This window comes from Cottoperca gobio, chromosome 24, assembly GCF_900634415.1.
Source record: "Cottoperca gobio chromosome 24, fCotGob3.1, whole genome shotgun sequence".
Classification (NCBI taxonomy): Eukaryota; Metazoa; Chordata; class Actinopteri; order Perciformes; family Bovichtidae; genus Cottoperca; species Cottoperca gobio.
Window position 1 is genome coordinate 8,688,202 of NC_041378.1, and position 23,692 is coordinate 8,711,893.

Genomic DNA, 23,692 nt, shown 5'->3' on the forward strand with positions numbered 1-23,692 from the left:
CGGAATGTCGCACTTTCCAGGAGAAATGGACGAACGATTATTTCTTTGTGGAAGTAAAAGGCCAGTGTGTCTAGTTTGTGCGGACGCGCAAAAATAATCTCGAGCGTCAATACAGCACAAAACATGCCAAACTGCACGAGCTGAAAGGACGAGTGCGTTTGGATAAAGTTAACGCTCTTCGGCGGAGTTTGGCCCAACAAGCAGCTCTCTGCAGAGCGGAACATACAAACATGGAAAGATAGAGAGGTAGACCACCACACCAAGGACAGACTGTTCCAATATTCACTTTATTTTCTATCAACCTCTTGGTACTTATATTATTTTGTATTCTATTTAATTATTGTTTACTGCCTTTTTACTTCATGGGTTCTTTTGCTGTGACGATACATTTCCCCGTTGTGTGACTAATAAAGGATTTCTGATAAAACGGAAAGATACATTGATAAAAAAAGTTGCTTTTTTGCACAGCATAAAAGAAAAGTGAAATTAATGGGCTGCGTCTTAAAAAAAATGCAGAGGTTATGAGCTCAATAATAAGTATGGCCCTCAAAGGATGTTGTAAAAAATAAAATGGCCCTTGATAGGAAAAAGGTTCCCCACCCCTGCTCTAAAGCATGTCTCTAGGGCGGATTATCAACTGCATGCTTGTCATCCACTCAGTCAGCTCGTTCAGCAGCAGCTGAGGCCCCAGTGAGCAGCTGCTCAGACACACAGGCTGCATTACAAAAATGCACCTCCTTGATTATTGGCTGTATCAAAGCCACAGAGATGGTGGATCGAGGAAGCCTTGAGATAAATTACGGACTCCGTAAGTGTCCTCATGAGGGTTTTGTTTTTTTTAAGGAATACTTCACCCCTCAAATGACTATCTGTATATCAAATACTCACCCAGACTACCTTGAATTTTCAAAGAAAATGCACGGCAAGAATCAAAACATTTAAAAAATCCTGATGAATTCAAGCAATTGAGATTGAGATGTCGTTTTAAAATAGTTTTTCCGTTATGAAACTTACTTACCGAAACTGTTACTTCAATTCATCAGTACTTTTCTCACTTTTTTTTAATTCTTTGTTCACTGTGTATATAACGCGTGTGAGAAAAACTATGTTCTTTTCAAGAATTGAAGGTAACACGGGGTGAGTTATTGATGTACCATATATAATTCATTTTGTGGGTGAAGTATGGCTGTAATGTAAATTAAAGCGATAACTATTTTCAAGAACCCAACTTGATGCATCGTCACAAGGCGACCAAGAAGCCGATAGGCCAAATGTAGCGCACATTTCAATTTAGAAATCGGTTAACGAGATCAACAGCTGGTGGTCCAGTCGAGTGCCATTAAAATGTCGCAGGAAAAGACGGCCCAACACAAATCTTTTCCACCTCAGCTAAGTGTTATTTTTGCGAAATGAGGCTTTTTCTCAAACCGATGAGATGCCCCCCTGCAGAGCACACTGCCAGAATCTGCTCCAGCCTTTGACCTGGAGGGGCACAATGTTTTCTCAATGTGATCCTTATTTACAATGCAGCACAAATTAGGTTGATTCACTGTCTCCTAGTTTAGGGACTCAAAAGCTTGAGAAAGAAGGCAAGACAGTCTTTACTTTCATCTGTCTATCAAGAAAGCAAATGCAAATGTGTTGCTCTGTGAAACAGTCAAGTCGTTGATTTGGGTTCTGTCATCAGCAGCCATCATCTCAACAGCTATTACAGATTGTCCTGCTTTCAGCCTGTCGACATGTCAAGTGATGTGAAACTGAGTAAAGCAGGAGATCCCTCAGCTACAAAGATGTTTCCATTCTACAAACAGATGTCAAATGCTCATCGGACTGGTTAACAGTATAATAATTAGTGTGTCAGATGCATATCAGATGAGCAACATGGAGAACGGTTTTGCAAATTACAGATGTGGATGCTTTGACAGAATCAAGTAACTTAAATCTCTAAATTATTCAAAAAGTAAAACGTCTAACAACATTTTTACATGTTGCTGAATTTACTCCCAGGTTGGAAGCTGATCCTAATTAAGGCATCTTGTGTAAAGCATTTGATCATTTGTTAGTCATAAATGTCCATTCATTTGGATCCGTGACTTAAAAGCTCATTATAAATGTGAGACGGAAACAAATCACCACACCTCACTGATGCCTCTTAACAGGAATCCGCCACAGCATTCATATCCTTTACCGCTTTTATCTCCACCAAGTTGAGTCAGCTTTGCCCATCTCTGGCGGGTCAATAGAGGAACTACACATATACATTTAAATGTGCTGTGATAAAAAATAAAAACGTGACATCAACATGAGCTCCCGAGACTCCGTGTTTAGACTAAATGTGCCTGGACTTACAAACCCAAGGACCTTCGCCCAGTTACTGTCAATAGCACATGACCTTCAATATTTCTTCGTCTGAATTGTGATCTTTTGCTCCATCTGGCTTTCTAGGAAATATTAGGCCATGACACACCTTTAACTCGTGGTCCATCTTACAAAGCTGGGAAATCTTCTACAAACACAAATCTCTTCTTCACCTGCACACGCTCTCTCTAACAATGGCGTTCGTGCAGCAAAGTGCACCACACATTTTCTTTCCATACCATTTTTCTGTTCCGTAAAAAGGTATAATGTCTGTAATGTTCCATCAAGCTATGATGCATACAGCTAAACTTCACAGCCCATGTGGCTACCTGAATGTAGCTTTAGAGCCAAACAATTTAACAACCCCTACTGTTTCCTCTTGTACCGATTTGATTTGAAAAATGGGAAAAAGCAAAAAGAGCAAAAAGAGAATACATATTAAAACAGGAATTCTGAGCTGTCTGTGAATGTGTAAGTGAGAGTCAGAGCTAGAAATTAAAGGGAGCGAGATGTGCGTCTGCACATTGCCATCCCACGTGTGCATTGGTTAGAAAAGCTGAAGATCGATGATGATTTCTCTCTCTCTCTCTCTCTCTCTCTCTCTCTCTCTCTCTCTCTCTCTCTCTCTCTCTCTCTCTCTCTCTCTCTCTCTCTCTCTCTCTCTCTCTCTCTCTCTCTCTCTCTCTCTCTCTCTCTCTCTCTCTCTCTCTCTCTCTCTCTCTGATCTCCGTCCTGCGGGAGATTGAGCTTCAGTTTTGCTTCCTGTGTGTCTCTTGCTGCTTAGGGACAACCGGAAGCTGCTTGACAATCCTCCTGTATGCACCTTCTTTTAATACATGTTCACAGTCTATGTATCGTTTTGTCATATGGATCGTCTATATTGTAATTTTATTAGGTCAGTCTTCTATGATCTATAGCACGTCTGTCCATCTCTGCACTCTTGCTCTTCCTGAGGTTTCTTCCATTTTTCCCACACTAACAGATTTTTTTAATCCAAAACGAGGGTAATAAAAAAAAAAGGGACAGAGGTTATCTGTATGCTGTACAGATTGTAAAGCCCCTTTGGGAGACACAACTTGTGATATAAAGCTAAATAAATAAAATTGCTTGAAATGTTGAGTGGTATTTAAAAAGGGTTGGATTATAACTACAAACCCATACTGCAACATAATGCTTGACATCCCACGTGTGTGATTATTGTGTTACTTCGTCACATGTTTTACTCACAAGCAGATGATGTTTGCTACGTTGATGTGCTCGGTCCTTTCCACTCTGTGCTGGCTCTCGCCCAGATGTGCAAACCTGCAGAAGAACAGACAAGAAATGAAAAAGACAAATGTTCATGCAAAAATACAACAAAGATCTACAGTGTGCACAGACTGAACAAATGCTTGTGTCTGCCTAATGCTCCTTCCATCTTCATGATGTGAAGTGCTATTAAAAAGATAATTGGGTAACAGCGTAATGAATCTGTTAGGAACCCTTCAATTTGTCTGTCCAGATGTGAAACATTATCAATTCTCCTCATCGGTTATTTCTCTCTCGTAAAGACACAATAATCTGCAACAGCTGAGAGCACCCCTCTGGCTCTTGGTTATGATTTTTTTTTTTTATATTAATGCACTGATTAGCAGAGCTTTGGCTGCAGCAAACACCCTTGGAGCCATTCCAACTCCCAGCCTCAATAATGAATGCAGTTTTATTCTCATTATGTGCCACTACAGTGGGAGGATATGAACAATTCTTTTTTTTAAAGTAACCCAATAAATATTGCTTCAAAGACAAAACCATATACTGACTAGTGAGTGAGTGAGTGACTCAGTGGGTTTAAAAGGACAGTGTGAAGAAAAAGAAGAAGCTATTAAAGCACCATGAAATGCATCACAGTTGTGTTCATTTTCAGAGTCTGACGACATCTATTCAACCTGTTTAAAATTGGTCGGGAGCAAGCAGGGAGAAAGGACAGAATTAAATAGAAAGGACAGACAGAAAATGAAAACTTAGGGTGAAGGAAGGGAGAGGTGGACAAAAAAAGCAGTGAGGTCAGAAGTGTAACGCACACAGCAGGACAGAGTTGTCCAATATCACCCTGAGGGGGCTCCTGAAACCGACTGCTTGTTCCTCCCCTCTCTGCCTTAGGGGACTGAGTTCAACGTCCAAAACAATAAAAAGAAAGCATTTTCCTCTAACAATTAAATGGGTAATGGCAGTCAGAAAACAAGGTCACCGTTTGCTTCAACGTGCTACACATGCTACACATACATACAGTATACTGAGAGCTGAAGGTCAAACAAACAATCAGAAGCCATCTCGACTTGGTATGAGAAACGACAAACATGCAGCCCGTGTTTGTGTGGTTGCATTGTGTGTTACTTTCTCTGGCTTGTAGCAAACGATCAGCAAAACATTAGAAATACACGTCTCAGTGATAAACACATGAATGACTATCATCTTTGTAACGGTAGACTTTATGGCTGAGCTGTTGCATTGTGCACGTGACAGACGCACAGGGAAAAACACAAAAAAAGGTTTGAACAAAAGGTTTTACTGCGACTTTAAGAGGACTGATACGAATAACACAAAGAGCTACACGTCAGCAGGTGAACTCACAGACGGGTCATCAGGTTCAGCCGCTTTCAATTGTTACCTGATAAAGTGGAGTATCTGTTTTTAATCCATCACAACATGCCTCGCTCGCTCACTGCCTAGAACTCAATTACTACTACATTATTTATAATAATTATTCATTTATATTAATATTATATAAAAGTCACATTTTCTAACTTTAAATCATTTTATACACACTTATTTTCTGTTCTGGGAAAAATCTACAGAAGCTTTTGAATCAATTAAAAATATGGTTAGACACAAAAATATTATCAGAAGAAAAAAAAAAAAGTTGTGTGAAGTTTGGGAAATACAAGTTGTGATAGACAATGTTATATAGACATTAATCATTTATACATATAAAATATGTGCCAAGGAAATAAAAGTATATTCAATTCAAACGGTGGCTAATCATATCAAAATTGTACATCCTTGTGATTATTACCTTTCATAAATCCGCAGGTCTTTTTCAGCAGGAAACTCAGCCAGGTTGAGTCCATATGGCTCCTTAGCTGACTGCTGCTGCATCTCCTGAAGAGGTGAGAAGGGAAAGGTGAGAAGCTGCAGTATGTGCACGTGACAGACGCACAGAAAAACACACAAAAAAAGGTTTGAACAAAAGGTTTTACTGCGACTTTAAGAGGACTGATACGAATAACACAAACTCAAACTGCAACTCAACATATAAACTCACAGACGGGTCATCAGGTTCAGCCGCTTCCCTACAACTGATACACTACTTAAGCCGGCCCAAGGAGTGTCATTTAGGCAACTGGGAATGTAATTTGATTGCTGGTGTCTGATGAGGTGGCTTCATGTTCAGGGACAGTGCCCTCCTGGGGGGGTCTTGCACACAGTGTCCAAACTTAGTAGAGACATAATAATCATAATAAACAAGAGATTGGTTTAAAAAGGGTCAGACCGGTTCAAGCTGATTCTAAAAGGCTTTATTATGTAAGACGGTTTTGTGATCAGAATTACAAAAAAAAGCCAAAAATAAATGGTAAAATGGTAGCTAAATCAATTTACCAAGAGGCATCGATCATGAGGCTATGCTCTGGTAAGAAACACACTATTGCACAACACATTTAAATATCTTCAATTAGAAAACCAATCAAACAATTAGATTAATGTGGCTTAATTGCTTAAAACTATGACAAAATGAGACAGTTAAATACAATAAATAAATACATGTTCCCAGGGGTATTTCCTCATCATGACATTATATGATTTATGTTAAGCTTTCTCAGTTTCTTAGAAAAATAGTAGCAAAGCCACATTAAGAAAAAATATTTCAGCATTTATTTGTTATACAAGGTTTACAATCAAAACAGCAATGGTAGTAAGTACTGCTGTGATCCATCCTTCCTATCAAGCACAAGGCTGATGATGTTCAAACTAACAGCTCAGTGCAACAGAAACACTTGATGGATTGTATTTCTAAAAAAAAGTGAGAACAAGACGATGAGGACACGGTGGACACGTGCTCACCAGAACCAGACGATGGTAGCGGTGAGAAAACGTCGTATGTTCTGATTATTCTTAGTTTCTGTGTTCAGATGCCGGTGGTAAGGCTTTAAGATTTTCACGTAAACAGCATGGATCCATCTTGCCTTGTGGCGCGGTGCGAGATTGTGGGGAAGGTGTTATATTGTGAGTGTTTTCTTGGCAGACTTCTGACGATTTCATAACAACTGAGCATGTTTGACGACAGTAGAGTAACCCCTTGTAAAAATGTGGTAAAAAAGGACAAAGCCCTGAGTGCTCAGAAGTTCAAAGTGTCATGAAGGTGCTCTTTGGTAGGGAGCACAAAAGTTTAAAAATGAAGAAGGTCCAAGGAACTCTTCTGACAAAAAGTGAACAAATCACATTGCTATTTTATAATGAAACTCTAAAAGCATAGACAATATTTGAACATAAAATAGAGCTGCAAAAGGCCTTTTGTGTTGTAAAGCCTGTACAAGCATCGTCTTTGATTTTTAGAAATAGCCGTCTGATTTAAGACTTTTCCACTATTTGCCTTAGACCTTTCTTTTTTTTTTACTTTTGAAAAAGCTTATATTATGATACGTGTACAATATTGGAACAAGAAACAAGAAAGCGAAAAAAACATTCTGTGAATATAAAGCGTTGTGTATAATGTTGTGTGGCATGTTTATTTTAATAGCTGAAAAATGGTGGTACTTTGTCACATTGATGCAAACAATTATGTAAATGCAATATTGTCGTAAAGCAGCTCCGTGCAAATCTGGGATCTGTAGTCGTAGACTAAACTAACTATTTCAAGTAAAATGGAACTTTTTACTCTCTTAAATGTCCTGCGAATACTGGAAATGATATCATGATGAAATTATGAATCCTGGAGGAGTATTTAACCCGCATACGATAAGGACAAAACAGAAGATTGTTGTGTAACAGCATGCACACACACACACACACACACACACACACACACACACACGAGCATGTGTAATTACATGGCAAATGTAAAGTAATGATCTGATGTTTAAATATTTCAACAGTTGTGTTTTATGCCGGCACCCTGGCAATCCATTCTCAGGGACGGGCTCGGAGGCAGGGACACGAGAAGCATGAGGGCAGGGGGGAATGTTCCCCCAACACGTGAGCTAGCTGGCTGTCCAGACCGAAATATTCATGACCAGCTCACTGCTCAAGGCCCCGAGACGAGAGAGCAGAGAAGAGTTACGGAAAATAAATCATAAATCAGGAGAGGCAAGAGACGGATGGAGCAGGAGGTAAAGCCTTCGCCTCCAAATCTGAAGATCAAAAATGGTCCTATTGAATTTTTCTCTTGTTCAGATTCTCTGTGGACACAGTTTTCTATATTTACTTTCTCTCTTCTTCTTATCTTTAAAAAGATAAAGCCAATTTTGTGGAATTTTTAAAATGTGGTGAATAGCAGCTGGCATATAGATGGGAATATTCCAATTGGAGTTTCAAATTAAAATGTCTGTGTAACAATAATCCCAAACAATACTTTTTTTGATACATGACTCTTAGAAATATAAACAATTTTTCCTTTAAAAAAATACTTTGGGATATATGCTTATTTCAATCAATACCATTCTCGTATCAAATAAATATAAAACTGCAGCCGAGAGACGATTAGCTTAGCTTAGCATAAAGACCGGAAGCAGGGAGAAACTTCCCAGTGTCTTGTCATCATTGTGCACAGACAAGAAATAGTTAGAGGTAAAGGTTCCTATCCATAATGTCAGACACAGAATAACACTCTGAAACTGTCAGTGGCAAAAACAAGCACTTTTAGCAGACGTACATCGCCGTCTGAAGCGTTCTCGCTCAATACTGAACCAATTTAAAAAATGGTTGTGCCCATTAGCCAGTTACATGCGAACACATGGGGGAAAAGTGGGGAACACGTAAATGACTTTTAAATGGTATAAGAGTGTCGATTTCTCAACTTGCCATACAATAATTGTTGAGACTTTGCACTCAAAAGCACAAAGTTCAACATCATGATGGCACTTAATGAAAAGTCAAGGGATTACCTAAGTGATTAGCATACACAGAGCAGGAAACATGAACGTCTGGACACATTGTGTGCCAATCTTCGCAGGATAAGTGATAAAGTTCACCTGATGGTGGCGCTATAGGAAATGTCAGGGGATCACCAAAACGATTCAACCTCTGGGCAACATGGACATTTCAGTCGGGCCGACAGATCGACATTGCCATCCATAGAGCCGTGCCGCTTTCGTGATTTAAAAAAAACAACTATCCGTTTGATCCATTCATTTAAGCGCTGGAGGGGGATTGTGTTTAAAGACTTGACACCATCTGATCGACAAAAAAACGGAATTACCGACAATCCCCAGGCATTTAGACATCGCATATTTGACAATAGAAGAACTCGAACTAGCTGCTACTCCAGCCAACAAAGCACAGTCATTGTTTGGAAATGTCCAATGTGTCTCTGATTGAGATTGCATCCGTCATGTATGACATTATGTTTGTAAATTAGGACATAGGGGTCATGTGTGAGTGACCTTCCTCCTGCTGACGTCAGTATAAATAGGGCCTGGACACTATAGCAGCATATTGGCAACAGTTTTTACATCATTGGTGACTCTTAATGAGTTATGACATTTTCTGGTGGTTTTGGTTGATCCTGTTGACACACTGATCTACTACCTGTGCTGAGATATGTGCTCGCTCTCTCCTGCTGTGGAATCTGGGTCAAGAGGGAAGAAAGTATACTCTTATTAATCCCGGGAAAGGGGAAATGATATTCTTCATTGTGTGACCAGTTCAGCTGTTCTAGACACAGAAGGCAGCTGTTAGCAACGAGTTGGTGAACGTAGAGTAGTCTTTAGCTGCTACGAAGCCAGATGTTCCCCCTCAGGAGTTGGTAGAGACCAAAACAGAGCTCAAAAGAGTGACTATCAGGGCTTTTATTCATTAGGTGGACAGAAGCACCTGATGTTGCTCTGTGTCTGGCAACTGTTTGCCATTTATACTTCATAATACGGTAAATGTTGTGTTATCCCCAAGTCGCCAAAAGAAAAGACAAAAATAAATGTTTAAATGTTGTCAGCAGCACAACAGTGAGTAGTGATAATCTTGCGTGGGGCTGGATAAAGGTTGTACAAGGTAGTCTGTAAACTATTGAAAACAAAATCACAAAAGAAAGCTGTTACCAACTATTACCAAAAGAACACCGTGACCAGGATGCAATAAGATGAAGAAGAAAACATTCGCTTTAAACAGTCCCACTTTCAGATCTGTCCAGAAATAAACACGGATATAGACTTAGACCGTCACATCTGCAAGAAACCCAAAAAGAGGAAATTAAATCAGACATCAAAAATGAAGGCAGGCATGATCACCCGACGTCCTCAAAGCAGACAAAATCCCACGGCACATGTCCTACTTGCACCTTTTAATGATACCTGGGTTTAAGAGGAGGAAACCGTAGAGGTGCCACTCTGCTTGTGTTGCTTTCATGGGAAAATGTAGCAAACGTAGGAAACAGAAAGGAGTGATGTTTCTATCAAATCTGGAGACATGGCAGAAAGCGTCCTTTGCAGACTATGTTTCATAATGACATCAAAGTCGAGACAAAAAAAAAAAACCTCAAGGATGTCAATGCTACAAATAATACATGAATCCAACCACAAATGGGTTCTGTTTCACCTCATGGATTAGTAAGGATATAATAAATATAATAACATTGAAAAACTTAAAATCAAAACAATGAAATCTGAGCAATCTCCCATTTCAATATCTCCATACAGATGGCTTAAATTATATTTATAACAAGATTTCAGCTTTCATATATCACTTAAGAGCACAGAGAGCCCTATTGCTGAAGGTAGCTGAGACCAAAACACACAAGGATTACCAATTTGACCTTTGTTTCTCTAGATTTAAATTGAGAGATCACTATTAAAAGATAGTTTCTCATTTCATGCCCGAGTCAGGAACACCAGTTGGCACTAAGAGGGATTTCCAGATATCCATTTCTGGGGCCAGCTGCTCAAAAGGGGACGTTCAATTAAAACAGACAAAACATGTTTTCATGGCAGCATTGATCAAGAAGTCATGTAGTAGTCATAAATACCACACCTCTCATGTATTCTCCCTAAAAACCAAACATTAGCATTAACACAAACCCACGCTCCGTGGAACCCCTCATCACTGATTTGATATCTGCTCTACGGTCTGACGCAAACAGAAACACTGAACTCATTCCTTTTGGGGACTTCGGGGGGGGGGGAAGTGGAGAGGAGGAAAAACATTTAACAATTACGATACAATTACCCCGAGGTCTTTAGAGGGAGATTTAATATCCTTGAATCATTAGAGGATCTCAAACGACGGGCTGCTTTGCTTCCTCCACATTAAACAGTGAGTGATACACATTTAGATTTTCCCATTGAAGTGTATTAAAGCCTGATCTTACTGTACATCACTGTTGCAGTGTGAATGTGTTTAGATACTCCGTGCTTTCATACCTCCTGTGTGCGAGTGCTCTCTCCAGACTCTGTCAGCAGTTTGATCGGGGTCGAGCGCTGGGACACGGATCCGCCGTCGTCGTCGCGGTCGTCCTCGGAGTCGTCCTCTGATGTGCTGCTGATGGCCTCCTCGCTCGGGGGAGGGGGGGCGCTGGCGGCGGTCTTCCTCTGAAGCAGCGTCTCCTCCTTACTGCTCTTGTTGCTGCAAATATCCACAAGGAATTAACAGATGCACAATGAGTTGGCAACTAGCAGTCATATATAGAGTATTTGTATCTCTATGTTAGTAAACCGTTTATAATGTAGTCTTGCAGTGTTTTCACAAACTAAACGTACCATCACAGCAGCAATGGCACCGTGTACTTTCACAGTAAACTAACTAAACACTGGAAACAAACTTTCTGGTCACAAAGAAAAAGATAGAAAACAGACCCATCATCCTTCCACTGAGGATTTCTGAAGTGCCCCCTTAAATTCTACAACTACAACTCTTTCAGGTCAGGGTTTCCCACCTCTGCCATAAAAAAGCCTGGATGAGTCACTGAATGTTAATGTGTTTGAGATCACTCAAACGTATTTAGAACCAGTCCAAACTCTCTCCTCTCCCACGTGTGTGTTTATGCAAGTATAGCCAGAGTGTGCCTCGTTTCCCTGCAGTTTTGTTTATAATTGGCAGTTCTGGACACATGAAAGGTTTCTCCAGGATCATTTTCTGTTACTTTTTCTTTTTTTTGACTTGCTAACACACAATATGTGTACTGTGTGTTTAGAGTGCATGGAGAAATAACTAAACATCTAAGCACTCATATGGCTACAGATTCAATTTCCATACTGCAAGCCTATTCTTGTTAGTTGTTACAGGCCACCCAGTTCTAATGGGATGTATTTAAGTAGTGTGAAACTCTACATATATTGACGGATGAAAGTAAGGATATCTGGGTGAATTGAATATTGACTGTCCATTACATAAGAATAAGAGGATTTCTTTGGCAGATGTTTGCATCTTACACCAGGTTGTGACTCAACCTACAATAATTTCTATAAGCATGGATGGTACGAATACCTGTATTGATCATATTTCCACTAACGTGCATAAGCTGTGTTCACAGGCAATATCAATGGCAGAGGGAGGCAGTGCCCAATAATTTGACTGCTAACAAGAAAGACTAAAATGTCCAAGTCTGGAGTTAGGATAGTCCACCGAAGATCGTATAAAAAGATGTTATGCTGACATTTGTGAATTATTTTGAAGAATATCAGTAAAATATGGAAAAGCTGGTGTTACTGGCTCCAATAGTAAACATATTATTATATTCCTATGCTGAGTAGGACACTGGAGAAGATGTAAGATTTAAAGTGCAGACACAAACACACACACACACACACACACACACACACACACACACACACACACACACACACACACACACACACACACACACACACACTTCAATGTAAGTTGCTCTGGATAAGAGCGTCTGCTAAAGACCTGTAATGTGTATGAGGGCACAGTGACATGGTATTTATTCAAATCACTAAATAAAACGTCACAAATGTCGCCATGTATTTAGAATGAGATGCACTCACCCCAGCACTGACTTTCCTGTTTCCTCTGGCTTGCGAACTGTGAATGGGCTTGGATCCACTCCAACCGTCTTGGGCATAAATTCCCTTTATAAAAACAAATGAGAAAGAAACCTATTAGCAGACTTCCTGCAGCAACATCACAATAACAGCTAATGAATGTTTATTACACTATCAATCAGATGCGTTTCCCGTCAACAAAATCTGGGACTGAAAAACTATGTCTGTGCTTAGAGTATAAAACCAGTCTATTGTGTTTAATGTCTCAACAAAATGTTTAATTCTCTAAAGTTTTTCATATATATATGTGTGTGTGTGTGTGTGTGTGTTGTCACCTTGCAGAGTTGGTCATGGCGATGCTGAATGTGTCATCAAAGGAGGTAAGTTCATAAGGTTTGAAGAATTCTGTGTAGATGTCAATACTCTCCTCAAAGCGGTTCACTCTCTTCACTTTGACCTTCTTCATGGTGTCCTCGCAGGTGACTGCATCCACAGACCACACAAGCAAACATGCAGAAAAAAAAACCAACGTTTTGCAAGACTTTAAACCACACACGTAAAATATAAATCTGGTGATATTGTGTCAACGTGAAAAGAGCAAAACGAATAATCAATGTAAGCTACTAACATGTATCACCTGTGTAGCTGAAGCCTGATATTATTCCTCTGTGCCATTGAGCTCCATTGTTGTACAAAAATCTATTAAAAACACAGCAGCGAGCCAGAACGCTGCACTAGGTGACATGTTCTTTCATTATGCTGATCTCCCATACACTGTTACACCATAAATACTCCCTAGCACAGGGGTCGGGAACCTTTTTGGCTGCGAGAGCCATAAAAGCCAAATATTTTTTTTTAATGTATTTCCTTGAGAGCCATATATTTAATACATTTGAACTTTGAATTTTTGTGCGACATAACGAAGCATCTCACTGTTAAACCTGCAGCTTCAGGGCCGTGTGATCACGGACATGTATGATGCCAAGCTGCGCCTGTGGGAGACTCAGATGCAGAAGGAAACTTTGGTCACTACGTGTTTCCAAACACTGACAAACATCTCCACCTCTGTGTTCCCGACATGCATTCTGCTGATAAACTGAGCGCATTTGCCGACTTTGCAGCTCAGAAATTAAAATTGAACTGCTCAGCAATCCGTTTGCAGTTGACTTAAATATGTTCCATATCTTTTTGCACTTTATCCAATATGTGTATCCTGTTCAATACATGTGGACCGTGTTTGGCCCTCGACGTAGTCCCAGTTTTTAATGTTGGCCCTCTCTGTGATTGAGTTTGACCCCCCCGGTCTACTGCTTGCTTTGTGCAGTTTCTCCTCTGCTGTTTCGCGAAGGGCAGGGCTCCGCCCCCTACACACACACACACACACACACACACACACACACACACACACACACACACACGTGTGTAAGTGTGTGCGCTGTGCAGTCAGAGACAGAGCGGAGGAAAGGAGAGGGGAGAACTAAAAACAAATCAGCTGCTAAAATGACACAGTATAATTATTTATTACTTGTTAATCATGTTAAAAAATGTCAGCTCAAAATTGTCTGCAAGCCATATCGCGTCATCGAAAGAGCCATAGGTTCCCGACCCCTGCCCTAGTACACCAAATCTGCTGACAACAGTCCCCAGCAAATACATTATTCACTCCTATAAAAAAAGTGTTGTTTTAAGAAAATTGTCACATTCCCACAAACCTAAGACACTTCCTACTGTATGGCAATCGATTTAACTCCATCTTGAACCTTAATGAGAGTTACACATTATTGATGTTGCAGACATTGTTGCACATATCATATATTGAGGATATACCGACCTTCATCATAGGCCACAGGGAGGTAGGACAAGATGCCGGCAGACCACCATAACGTGTAGCTGCAGACAGACAAGATACACAAATATGCTAAAAAATGGGTATCATCTCCCGGGGAAATGAGCGCTCGAGTTACGGCACAAAGCCGTGGAAAACAGAAAGCAGCATGTCCAGTGCAGTGACGCCAACTCTTTTCCAACGCAAGTTTGCTAAAAGCACTAGCTCTAAAAGTCGCCAGATAATGTCATACGTACGCTCATTTGCATATTGGTGACATCAAGTTGTGTATTGCCACTTTCGATAAGTACACACATGAATAGATCAGAGAAAAGATTTCCCAGTAAGACATTCAATTAACACACACACATTCACAGAGGGGGTGTTGCGTCAGAAGCAAGCATGTTTATGTAAGTAGGTTCTTATTTAGATGTGTGTGTACAGCAAGAGGTTGTGTGTTTTGTGAGTGTGCAAGTGTGTGTGTGTGTGTGTGTGTTTACCTGCGTCTGTCTTGAGGGAGGACCATGCTGTTCCTCTGATGCAGGTAGAAGTCAGTGGGCAGCTCCCACAGGTGTGCCTTGGACTCTGATGGCTGGTACACTTGGAGAAACAGGTTGATGGCATCCTGTCTGTCAGCATCTGGAGGAGCAAGATGGACACAATAATAACAACAACAAAAACATAAAAGGCATAATGCATAGTAACTATACAAGAGAGGATTTATCAAACTAAAATAAGTCGAGCAATTTAATCAAGAGATATGTTCATACCATTACATTTGAGGGAGAAAATATTTTCTTAATCACTTTTAATGTCAAATAAGGGTCTGGCTGGTTTTATTCATACTGAGAGAATACACACAAAACAGAAAAAAAGATTTGATAATAATTTGATAATCAAATCATCGGTTTAGTTATTTTTCAAGCAAAAAATACCAAACATTCATAAGCCTTACTGTATGTGATATTAAACCGATATATTTTTGTGTTCTAGACGGTTCATTGGACAAAAGATGCCAACTTGGACTTTAGGAAATTGTAACCGGCATTTGTTACTATTTTCTAACATTTAATGGACCAAATAATTCATTGATAAATTGGAAAATAGTCAGCAGATTAATCAACAATGAAAATAAATATTTTACTGACAAAAAACTCCCCAGAAATATTCAGTTTATGCTCCACAAAATAATCACACACACTTTTTCCAGAGCTTTTAACTCCATGCACTGATGAGTGTCTCTCTCTCTCTCTCACAGCCATCAGGGAGATGACTCAGCTGTATATACAGTATATTATATACGTCCACCTGTCACCAGTCAACAAAGTTCCAGCTTTTGTCTTCTGATGACGACTAAGCCGTCTCCAAAACAAAGTAAAGTTTAAAATGTTGTGTTGAAAAGCTCTGGAAAATGGCAGACACTAGCTACCTGACGCACAACTTAGTAACAGGGCAACAGGAAGTTCCCCTGTTACTAAGAGAGTATACACAGTACACAACCTTCCTCTTCATTTCTTGGGCTACAAATGCCACAAACAGTCACTAGAGTGTGAAAACACTTATGTACACCCCCATGCACATTTTCATAGACGCACTGTGTCTACCTACAAACTAGGGTATTCTTTAAAATGATTAGAAATCTGGATTTCAGGCCGCACGAAGCAACTTTATCGAGCACTGATTGGCATTAGATTCTATTTGGAAAATGAAAGAGAGAGAAAAACATCCCACCAGCCAATTTAAAAAACTATCTCCAGATAACAATATTGGAAATCAAATGCCCAGCTGTTGACAATAAATTCAAATGTTTCCATTATTGAAAAAAAGGAAAATACATAGAAATAGCTTGGGACACCCTGTTTATAAATAAATAAACTAATTGAAATGAAAGAAGGGCTCTTTGGGGAAATATACAATTTCCTGAAGCTTCATGGAGAAAGTGATTATTTCTATTACAAAGATTTTAGAAATGATATCATACCAGTCCTCTATAGATGGTGTGTCTTGTTTAAGCCATTTCTTTGTAGTATGTGTGTAACCTTAATGCAAAGGCTGAGTCTGTGTTTCTATGCTTGAACATGAAGGGTTCAAGTTTCGCATTGTGTGGTGCATTAGCAAAGTCGAGGTTTAATATGGATGGATTTCTAGATAGAATTGATGGAGTGGGGTGCACATGATCAAAATAAGAGATTAGCAACCTGCATTATCACAGAGTCCCTTCTTCATTATTTGTGTGCAACAAAGGAATGTTATGTACCCGTATGAGTCTGTAACGCACCTGAGAAAGCATTGCTGTAGTAGCGCGACAGTGTCTGCATGATGTCTTTGGAGTGTTGTGTCCAGGGAGCGATCTTGCGGTAGGTCTTGACTCTGTGGACCAGTTGGGAGCCGCCGTACTGCAGTGACAAAGTGTCTCCGTGGTCCTCATACAGCTCCTCAAACAACCTGGGCCACACACACATAACACACAAAAACATACATGTATAACTGTGTTACCAAAGAGCTTTAAAATAAATCTTATTACGGGGTGTTAATGTAGAGTTATACAAGTTAAACAGGTCCCATGAGGACACAACAACAACATGATGCTTGTTCTCCCTGAGTCTTCTCCAAAGTGACCTTAGAGACATAGGGCTGCTGAAGCAATTAGACTTCTGCTAATAGATGGGGAATTAGAGCTGTAACGATGAATAATCGCCAAATATTTTGATGATCGATTAATTGTAAAAGTACTTTTTCATTCAAACATGGCAGAAAATGTTGTTTTCAGTCTTAAATATGGAGATTTCTTGCTTTTCTCCGTTTAAATCATATTTTGGGGTTTTGTACTGACGATAAGAAGACATTTAAAGACATCACCTTGGACTTTGAGAAACTGGGAAGTTTCTGACATTTTATCTAGAAAATAATCTACAGATTTATCAATAATGAAAGTAATCATTAGTTGCAGTAGTATACATGACAGCTAGTGTAGTTGTGTGGAATATGTGCGCTAATTGGATTTTGAGCAGCAAACAGTGGGATTAACGGCCGCAATAGCCGTTGCATTTGCTGCTTGTAATAGGAGTCCTAATTAGTGAACATGAAAAAGAGTAAATTAGCCTGAGACACATTTGATATATTTCCCATATAGTGACCATTATTTTTCATTTTGTTCAAAGCACATACAAAATGCATTTAATAATTAATGGTAAAAAATTATTTGTCTCTGGCAAAATATATGCTAAAGCAGGAGGTCTTCTAACGTTTTTCAGGTCAAGGACCACCAAACTGGTGTAGTGTGGTGCAGGGACCCCCTACTGTATATATTGTACACAAGAGGCTTGAGGAGGTCTGTGCGACGGGGGGCGTGGCGGACATTTATTTTAGTTCACCCCTCTCCTTTCCTCCACTCTGACTGTAGGTGTGTGTCGCCGCCCTTCGCGAAGTACAGCGGAGGAGGGAATGTGAATGGCTATGTGCTAAAGTAAGGAGCTTTACCTCACACAGTCCGTATCGAACTGGAGTTTGGGCTTGTCAATCATTCCCAGAGCATAAAGCTGATAGGCCAGTGCACACTTCCCCACCATGAACTGGGCGGTGTTGGTCCGATCCAGACAGTCCACACAGTTGGTCCGCAACACACCCGTCTACAACAACAAAGGCTCATGAAACTCACTGACGGCACTTCATTAAATATACAGGATATTTATGTAGGTAGACAGACACAAACTGCATGAAAAGGTTATTAGTAAAATCACATGTGTTTACCTTCTGTAAGTGGTGGAGAAACAGCTTATTATATTATTACAAGAAGAACCCCGGTTACGAGATCAAGGTTTCTAAGAAAAACTCTTATTATGCCGTATGAATGCATTGGCCTAGTTTTGCAGCTAAAGCAATGAATGCTGAGCCCTTTTTCGAATAAACATTATGACAAAAGCCTAGAAATCTCACTGCTATGAAATGATAAATTAGGTTTATTACCTTGTACTTCAAAATAATAAAGAGCCTCCATTTGTTTACACCACTATGTGTTTGTTCTTATGTACAAGAGCTGCAAAGTCACTAATATGGGGAGAATATTCAGTGAAAAACAGGATTTTGGCATGAAAGTTAGCGCAAACCTGTTAGCTATGTAACATACCTGCACGCGTCCAGTGGCTGTGATGTGTCCCCCTAAATCTCCCCACCTGAAAAAATTACAATTAAATCAACTTAAAGCATTAAACTTAAGCATTAAAGTGTCAATTCTGCAGGCATATTTACTAACTTACTAATACAATAGATATAGATTGCTCACACACTGTTGCGGCTGGTAACAAATATCTCCGATTAGCTTAATTATTCATGGGCTAATTTATGCATGTGATGGAAGATAGAGGTGCCATAATTATTAAAGTGCATGAGGGTTTTGTGTGTGTGTGTGGGTGTGTGTGTGTGTGTGTGTGTGTATCTATGTGTGTGTATATGAGAGCACGTGCATGAATGTGAAGCTGAGAGTGTGTATAACAAAGAATGTGAGGTAGAGTTGGGGAATGCAAAAGAAAGTGATTAAGACAAGCAAGCAATGGCAGAGCGTTAAGTACACGGACGGCAATCTACTCAGCTTGTTAGCAGAAAACTAAGAATTCAAATTGAAAATGTATATCTGGAGAGTAAATGTACGATTCTGAATATGTATGAATAGATAAATGCACCTTCCCTTAGAAAAAATAAGTCTGATATGCAAATGCGGGAAAGATGGTGGCGTGGTCAAGCACCATCCTTACCATTCTTACACTTTCTACCTACCTTCTCTCATTTCGACCCCGGCGTGACCTCTAATTAATGACCCCAAATGTGCTTGCTAAAAACGTTTCAAGTGCACAAAGTTGTTTGTCATGAGCAGTATTTGAATAAGTTTCATTTTAGTTTAAGGTCGGCTTTAAATGGAAGCGTGGCGTACTGATTTGAGTGTTTAGTTTTTTTTACACACACACACACACACACACACACACACACACACACACACACACACACACAACACCGAATTGAACAATGTGTGTGTGTCAGCGTCAAGAAAAAGTCTCACCTGTCATCTGGTCGGATGGTGTGACAGTAGAAGTCGGAGCGATTAATGAAGAAACCCGTTCGCTTAACCACGTTCTCAGCGATCATACTCAGACGGTCCAGAACGTTGCACAACTTACTAAGAGAAAGAGAAATGGGAAAATCATATTAATATTTGCTCTTTTTAATAAAAAATGTCTGCTGTAGCAGACCTGACTAAATACCAAATTGAAAAATGAATATTGTAATTATTTACATTCAGATGTAGTCCGTACCATGCTGGGTAGCTCCTCATTCACCACTAGCTTGTGCAAACTATTAGCTCATTATGAGTCATTATTTTATACTAGATGGACCTCAAAATATATAAAACATATCTAAGAAAGCTAAGGGCCTTTTAGTTTTCTTAGCTCTTATATATTTTGAGTAAATCTGCTGTTGCACTGTAAAGATTGCATCATGTCCAATTCAGGCAACAACAAAAGAAATCCAGTTTCCTCTTCATTTCATGTACTAAGATTTTAATCCTGCAGATAAAGTGATGCTGGCTAATGGCAGGGCAAGGGCCAATGAGTTTGACGTATTGATGGTAACATTACAACACTAACAAAGATGTTTAAGCCAATTTAAACTCATTTAACCTCTTGGTGTAGCGGGCCATGTCCCAGGCGATGTAGTCGATCCAGTTTTCAGGAGGGAGAAACTGATTTAGGTTGATCACGGCCGGGTAGAGCTCTTCACTCAGAATCTTCTCATGTTTCCTCTTTTCCCGTTTCTGTCGCACAACAGAGAGAGCTAAGAAAGTGGGTCCCATGAGGGCACCAGCAGGTGTAGTCATGTGACAGTTGTTTGTTCTCTTTGACGCATTCACAAAGATCCATTTAGGTCTTCTGCACAGTAACCTCAGAGAAAAATAGAGCTGCGAGAAACAATTTACAGGATCCACGCAGAGTTGGACATATATGTAGTGTATAGCACAGAACTGAGGATGGATGGGTAATATATGATAAGAAGTGATGCTGCGGGGGATGTTTGGGCAAATTGAATTTATGTTGCAAAGAGAGGGATTAAGGGGCGGAATCATTGTTGCATTTGTAATTCTAATACAGTAAAAAGTGCCAATTAGTGCACGTTTTATAACACATTGATGTATGGCTAAGGTGACCATTATTCAGAATTTCATTCAAAAATGTTTCTCGCCCAAAATGCGTGCGGTTCACGTCAGGGCACCCGAAAAGCTCGACTGCTGTTGGTTTATCGATTCTGATGTCCAAATGTTCAAATTAATTGATAAAGTATGAACAAAATAATACACATCTGTTAATGCATGCACACACTTCACCTCTGCCTCTTTGACCTGTGGCCACAAGGTCCATTAAGTTATTTCCCCATTAAGCTATTAAGCACATTGTGCCTTTTTGACTGATGGCCTGGGTGATGATAATGGGCTTGGAAGCATCATTTAGCAGCTTAAACATCCAGCAACACAATCCGGCATGGACGTGTTATACAGTCTGGCACATTAACACTCACACTTTCTGGGCACAGATGAGAGACCAGACGACACGTGCTAATATGCTTAGAAAGCACACATTCGTTTCACAGTTATAATCATGGTTATAGGTGTGCGAAGGTGCAGTCACAGCTCATGAATGATAACATGAATCCAAACAGTCACATGCACGTGTACATATAGGTCATGGACACTGTAATGTGATATATGGCTTGCTATTATCTTCTCTCATCTTCCTTTTGTGTGTGCAGTTTAGGTGGTTGCTGCCATTTTGGAAAAAATTATCTCTCTTAAAAAAGAAAGAGTTTAAATATTTTTGAGTAATTATTGAATTAATTGATTAATTAAAATGAATAGATGTAGTATTTTTGTGGAGAGTTGGCTGGATGGAAAAGCGATTCACATGCTTGGCCATGTGCACCATGCGCACATCCCAAAGTTGACACGGCCAATGCCGACCCCAGTCACCACCATGCAGAGATGGACTGTCATGGTTTCATGGCTAATTCCTCTTTCTGTCTCTCATGGGACAAGAGAGGGAGGGTGTAATGTGTCAGCAGGGCGTCCCCTCCCTTACTCTCCACAGTCGGCCCATATCACATGGCCATGGCTTGTGCGGACCTCTGATGTCTGAGATTGGTCCCTCGTCTCACGGCTCCCCTTGTGAGTTACAACGTGAGCTTGAAACCCAAGAGTGTATGTGCCTGAGTGTGTCCTTGCACGTGTATGAGAAAAGGCAATGGAGTATTGCACATGTATTGCACATGGAGATAAAGATTTATTTTATTTTTTTATAAAGAAATTATCATTCACTAATAGATTAATAATTAAAAAAAAATATCATTTATATTTATAATTTGTTTTATTATTAGATTTTTTTTTTCTGTTTGTCACAAATCTTATAATGGGGCCTTTCACACAAACATATCGATGATGATATTTTAAACTCATTTTATGGAATTGTGTTTGATGCTGAATGTCAATGAAAGAAATATTTTCAAAAGACGAAAGCGTACAGTAACTCATGCAACCTTTCATTTATTTAATTATTTTTCATAATTCAAGAGCAGTTTGAGGAGTAATGCTGATTATATATCAGTGACATCATGTGAAGCAGCGTGTGTCTTTGCAGGTTTGCCTGTGTGCAGTGATGGTTTTCCTTTTCATCAATTCTGCGTGTGTTTTCAGAGCAATGCAGAAGAAAATCATTAGTTAGAAGTTATCATTTAAACTGCTAGTAATCACCAACCGCCAGGGAAATCTCACGTGATCATCAAAGTCTCCACAGCAACAACTAAGCAGCCAATAGCAATCCAGTGAGAGTCATCAATAAAAATATTCTTCCTTTCGTATATTTTCTCCTCTTCATCCTTTCTTTTAGTGATCCATTGTCTTTCTCGATGTTAAGTAAGTTACAAGTTGACATAGCAATTCATGCATTTATATTTACAATTTATTGTGCAGCTGCAAATATTCTCTTACAGAAATATTTTGAAGCCAGTCAGTGTATTATTTATTGTTATTCAATTTATTCTTAAGAATACTGTGTGTGTGTGTGTGTGTGTGTGTGTGTGTGTGTGTGTGTGTGTGTGTGTGTGTGTGTGTGTGTGTGTGTGTGTTACCTTGACCAGGTTGAGGATGATGATAGGAGAGCCAAACCGCTGCATCATCTGGTCAAAGTGGAGAGCAGCTACGTGCGCGTATGGGTCGGCTTGGTCCACTGAAAGACAAGCCAAACAGTTGTGTTTGATATTTAGGGCATTCAGGGTATCACATCTTATTAGGTAGTTAAAAATGATCATATCTGGATGTCTCTGCTGATCGTGTCAACAGAATGCGTTTCATTTAAAAGTGAGGAATTAAGAAACGCAGAACAAAATATGGAATTCTGAGGTTAATGAGGTAACTTTTTTTTTTTTTTTCGGCCAGCGAATAAAAACAAACATATTAAAGTGTAATCCTGGACAGCAAAGTCCAACAGCACACTGAGCTACCCACAAACACTTCTGACCCCCTCCCGTGGAGCCCCACCTGCAGCCGGCAGTCAAATTGAACCAGTGAAGCAGCCCGAAGAAAGATCAGAGGAAACAGGGCAGATCGTGCTCACTGGTATATAAAGTTCCTCCCTCTATCCGCTCAGACCTTGAGGGTAGATGAGAGTTTTACATCATCATACACCCTTTTACATTCTTACTGTACCTTGGGAAGAGAACGTTAATGATGATGAGGAAGAGTAACCTAAGTTAGGTCATTTCCTTCACAACTAGGGTATTGTGAATGGGCGATAAATTATGTGATGAGGACACATTCACACACGTCGCTCACTGACCTAGATTCGTCTAAACAGGTGTCAGACACTGTACGCAGCCAGCAACACGTAACCTGTCTGCACCTGGTTTTGAATTGTTCAGGCTTTGTGGGAAATTTAGAAATGCTGTTTTGCCTCTCAGTGTCACATGTGACATGTGTCAACAGCAGAACGGACAAAATATGCAAACTTGCTCTGGGAACTGTAGCCACTGGCAGACGATCGATACCGATGTAATTTAAAATGAGAAAGTGAACCAAGGGCAAACTGTGTCAAACTACATGTACACACACGGTGACAATATAGAAATGTCAGATAAGGACCGTCTTTAAGGATCAAAGCAGGATGATGTGGTGAGATCATACACAGAGGGATCTCAGGGACACGCTCAGTGTCTATCTCACACAAGAAAATGCCATCTGAGGATGAATTAAAGGGCAAACGGGGGGGGGGGGGGGAGAGATTACGAT

At 39.9% G+C, this 23,692-nt stretch overlaps 1 protein-coding gene across 1 annotated transcript in view; it reads right to left on the reverse strand.

Moving 5' to 3' along the window:
- Positions 1-23,692, reverse strand: part of fig4a (FIG4 phosphoinositide 5-phosphatase a) — a 39,245-nt gene that overhangs the window by 1,467 nt on the left and 14,086 nt on the right. Inside the window, exons 11-23 of the mRNA XM_029462667.1 lie at positions 22,537-22,634; positions 20,043-20,176; positions 19,424-19,540; positions 18,497-18,542; positions 17,851-17,999; positions 16,649-16,815; positions 14,871-15,009; positions 14,377-14,435; positions 12,881-13,028; positions 12,549-12,632; positions 10,962-11,163; positions 5,411-5,496; positions 3,586-3,660 (exon numbers count right to left, since the gene is read on the reverse strand). Of these exons, the coding sequence (XP_029318527.1) occupies positions 3,586-3,660; positions 5,411-5,496; positions 10,962-11,163; positions 12,549-12,632; positions 12,881-13,028; positions 14,377-14,435; positions 14,871-15,009; positions 16,649-16,815; positions 17,851-17,999; positions 18,497-18,542; positions 19,424-19,540; positions 20,043-20,176; positions 22,537-22,634 (1,504 nt within the window). The remainder of the gene's footprint in view (positions 1-3,585; positions 3,661-5,410; positions 5,497-10,961; positions 11,164-12,548; positions 12,633-12,880; positions 13,029-14,376; positions 14,436-14,870; positions 15,010-16,648; positions 16,816-17,850; positions 18,000-18,496; positions 18,543-19,423; positions 19,541-20,042; positions 20,177-22,536; positions 22,635-23,692) is intronic.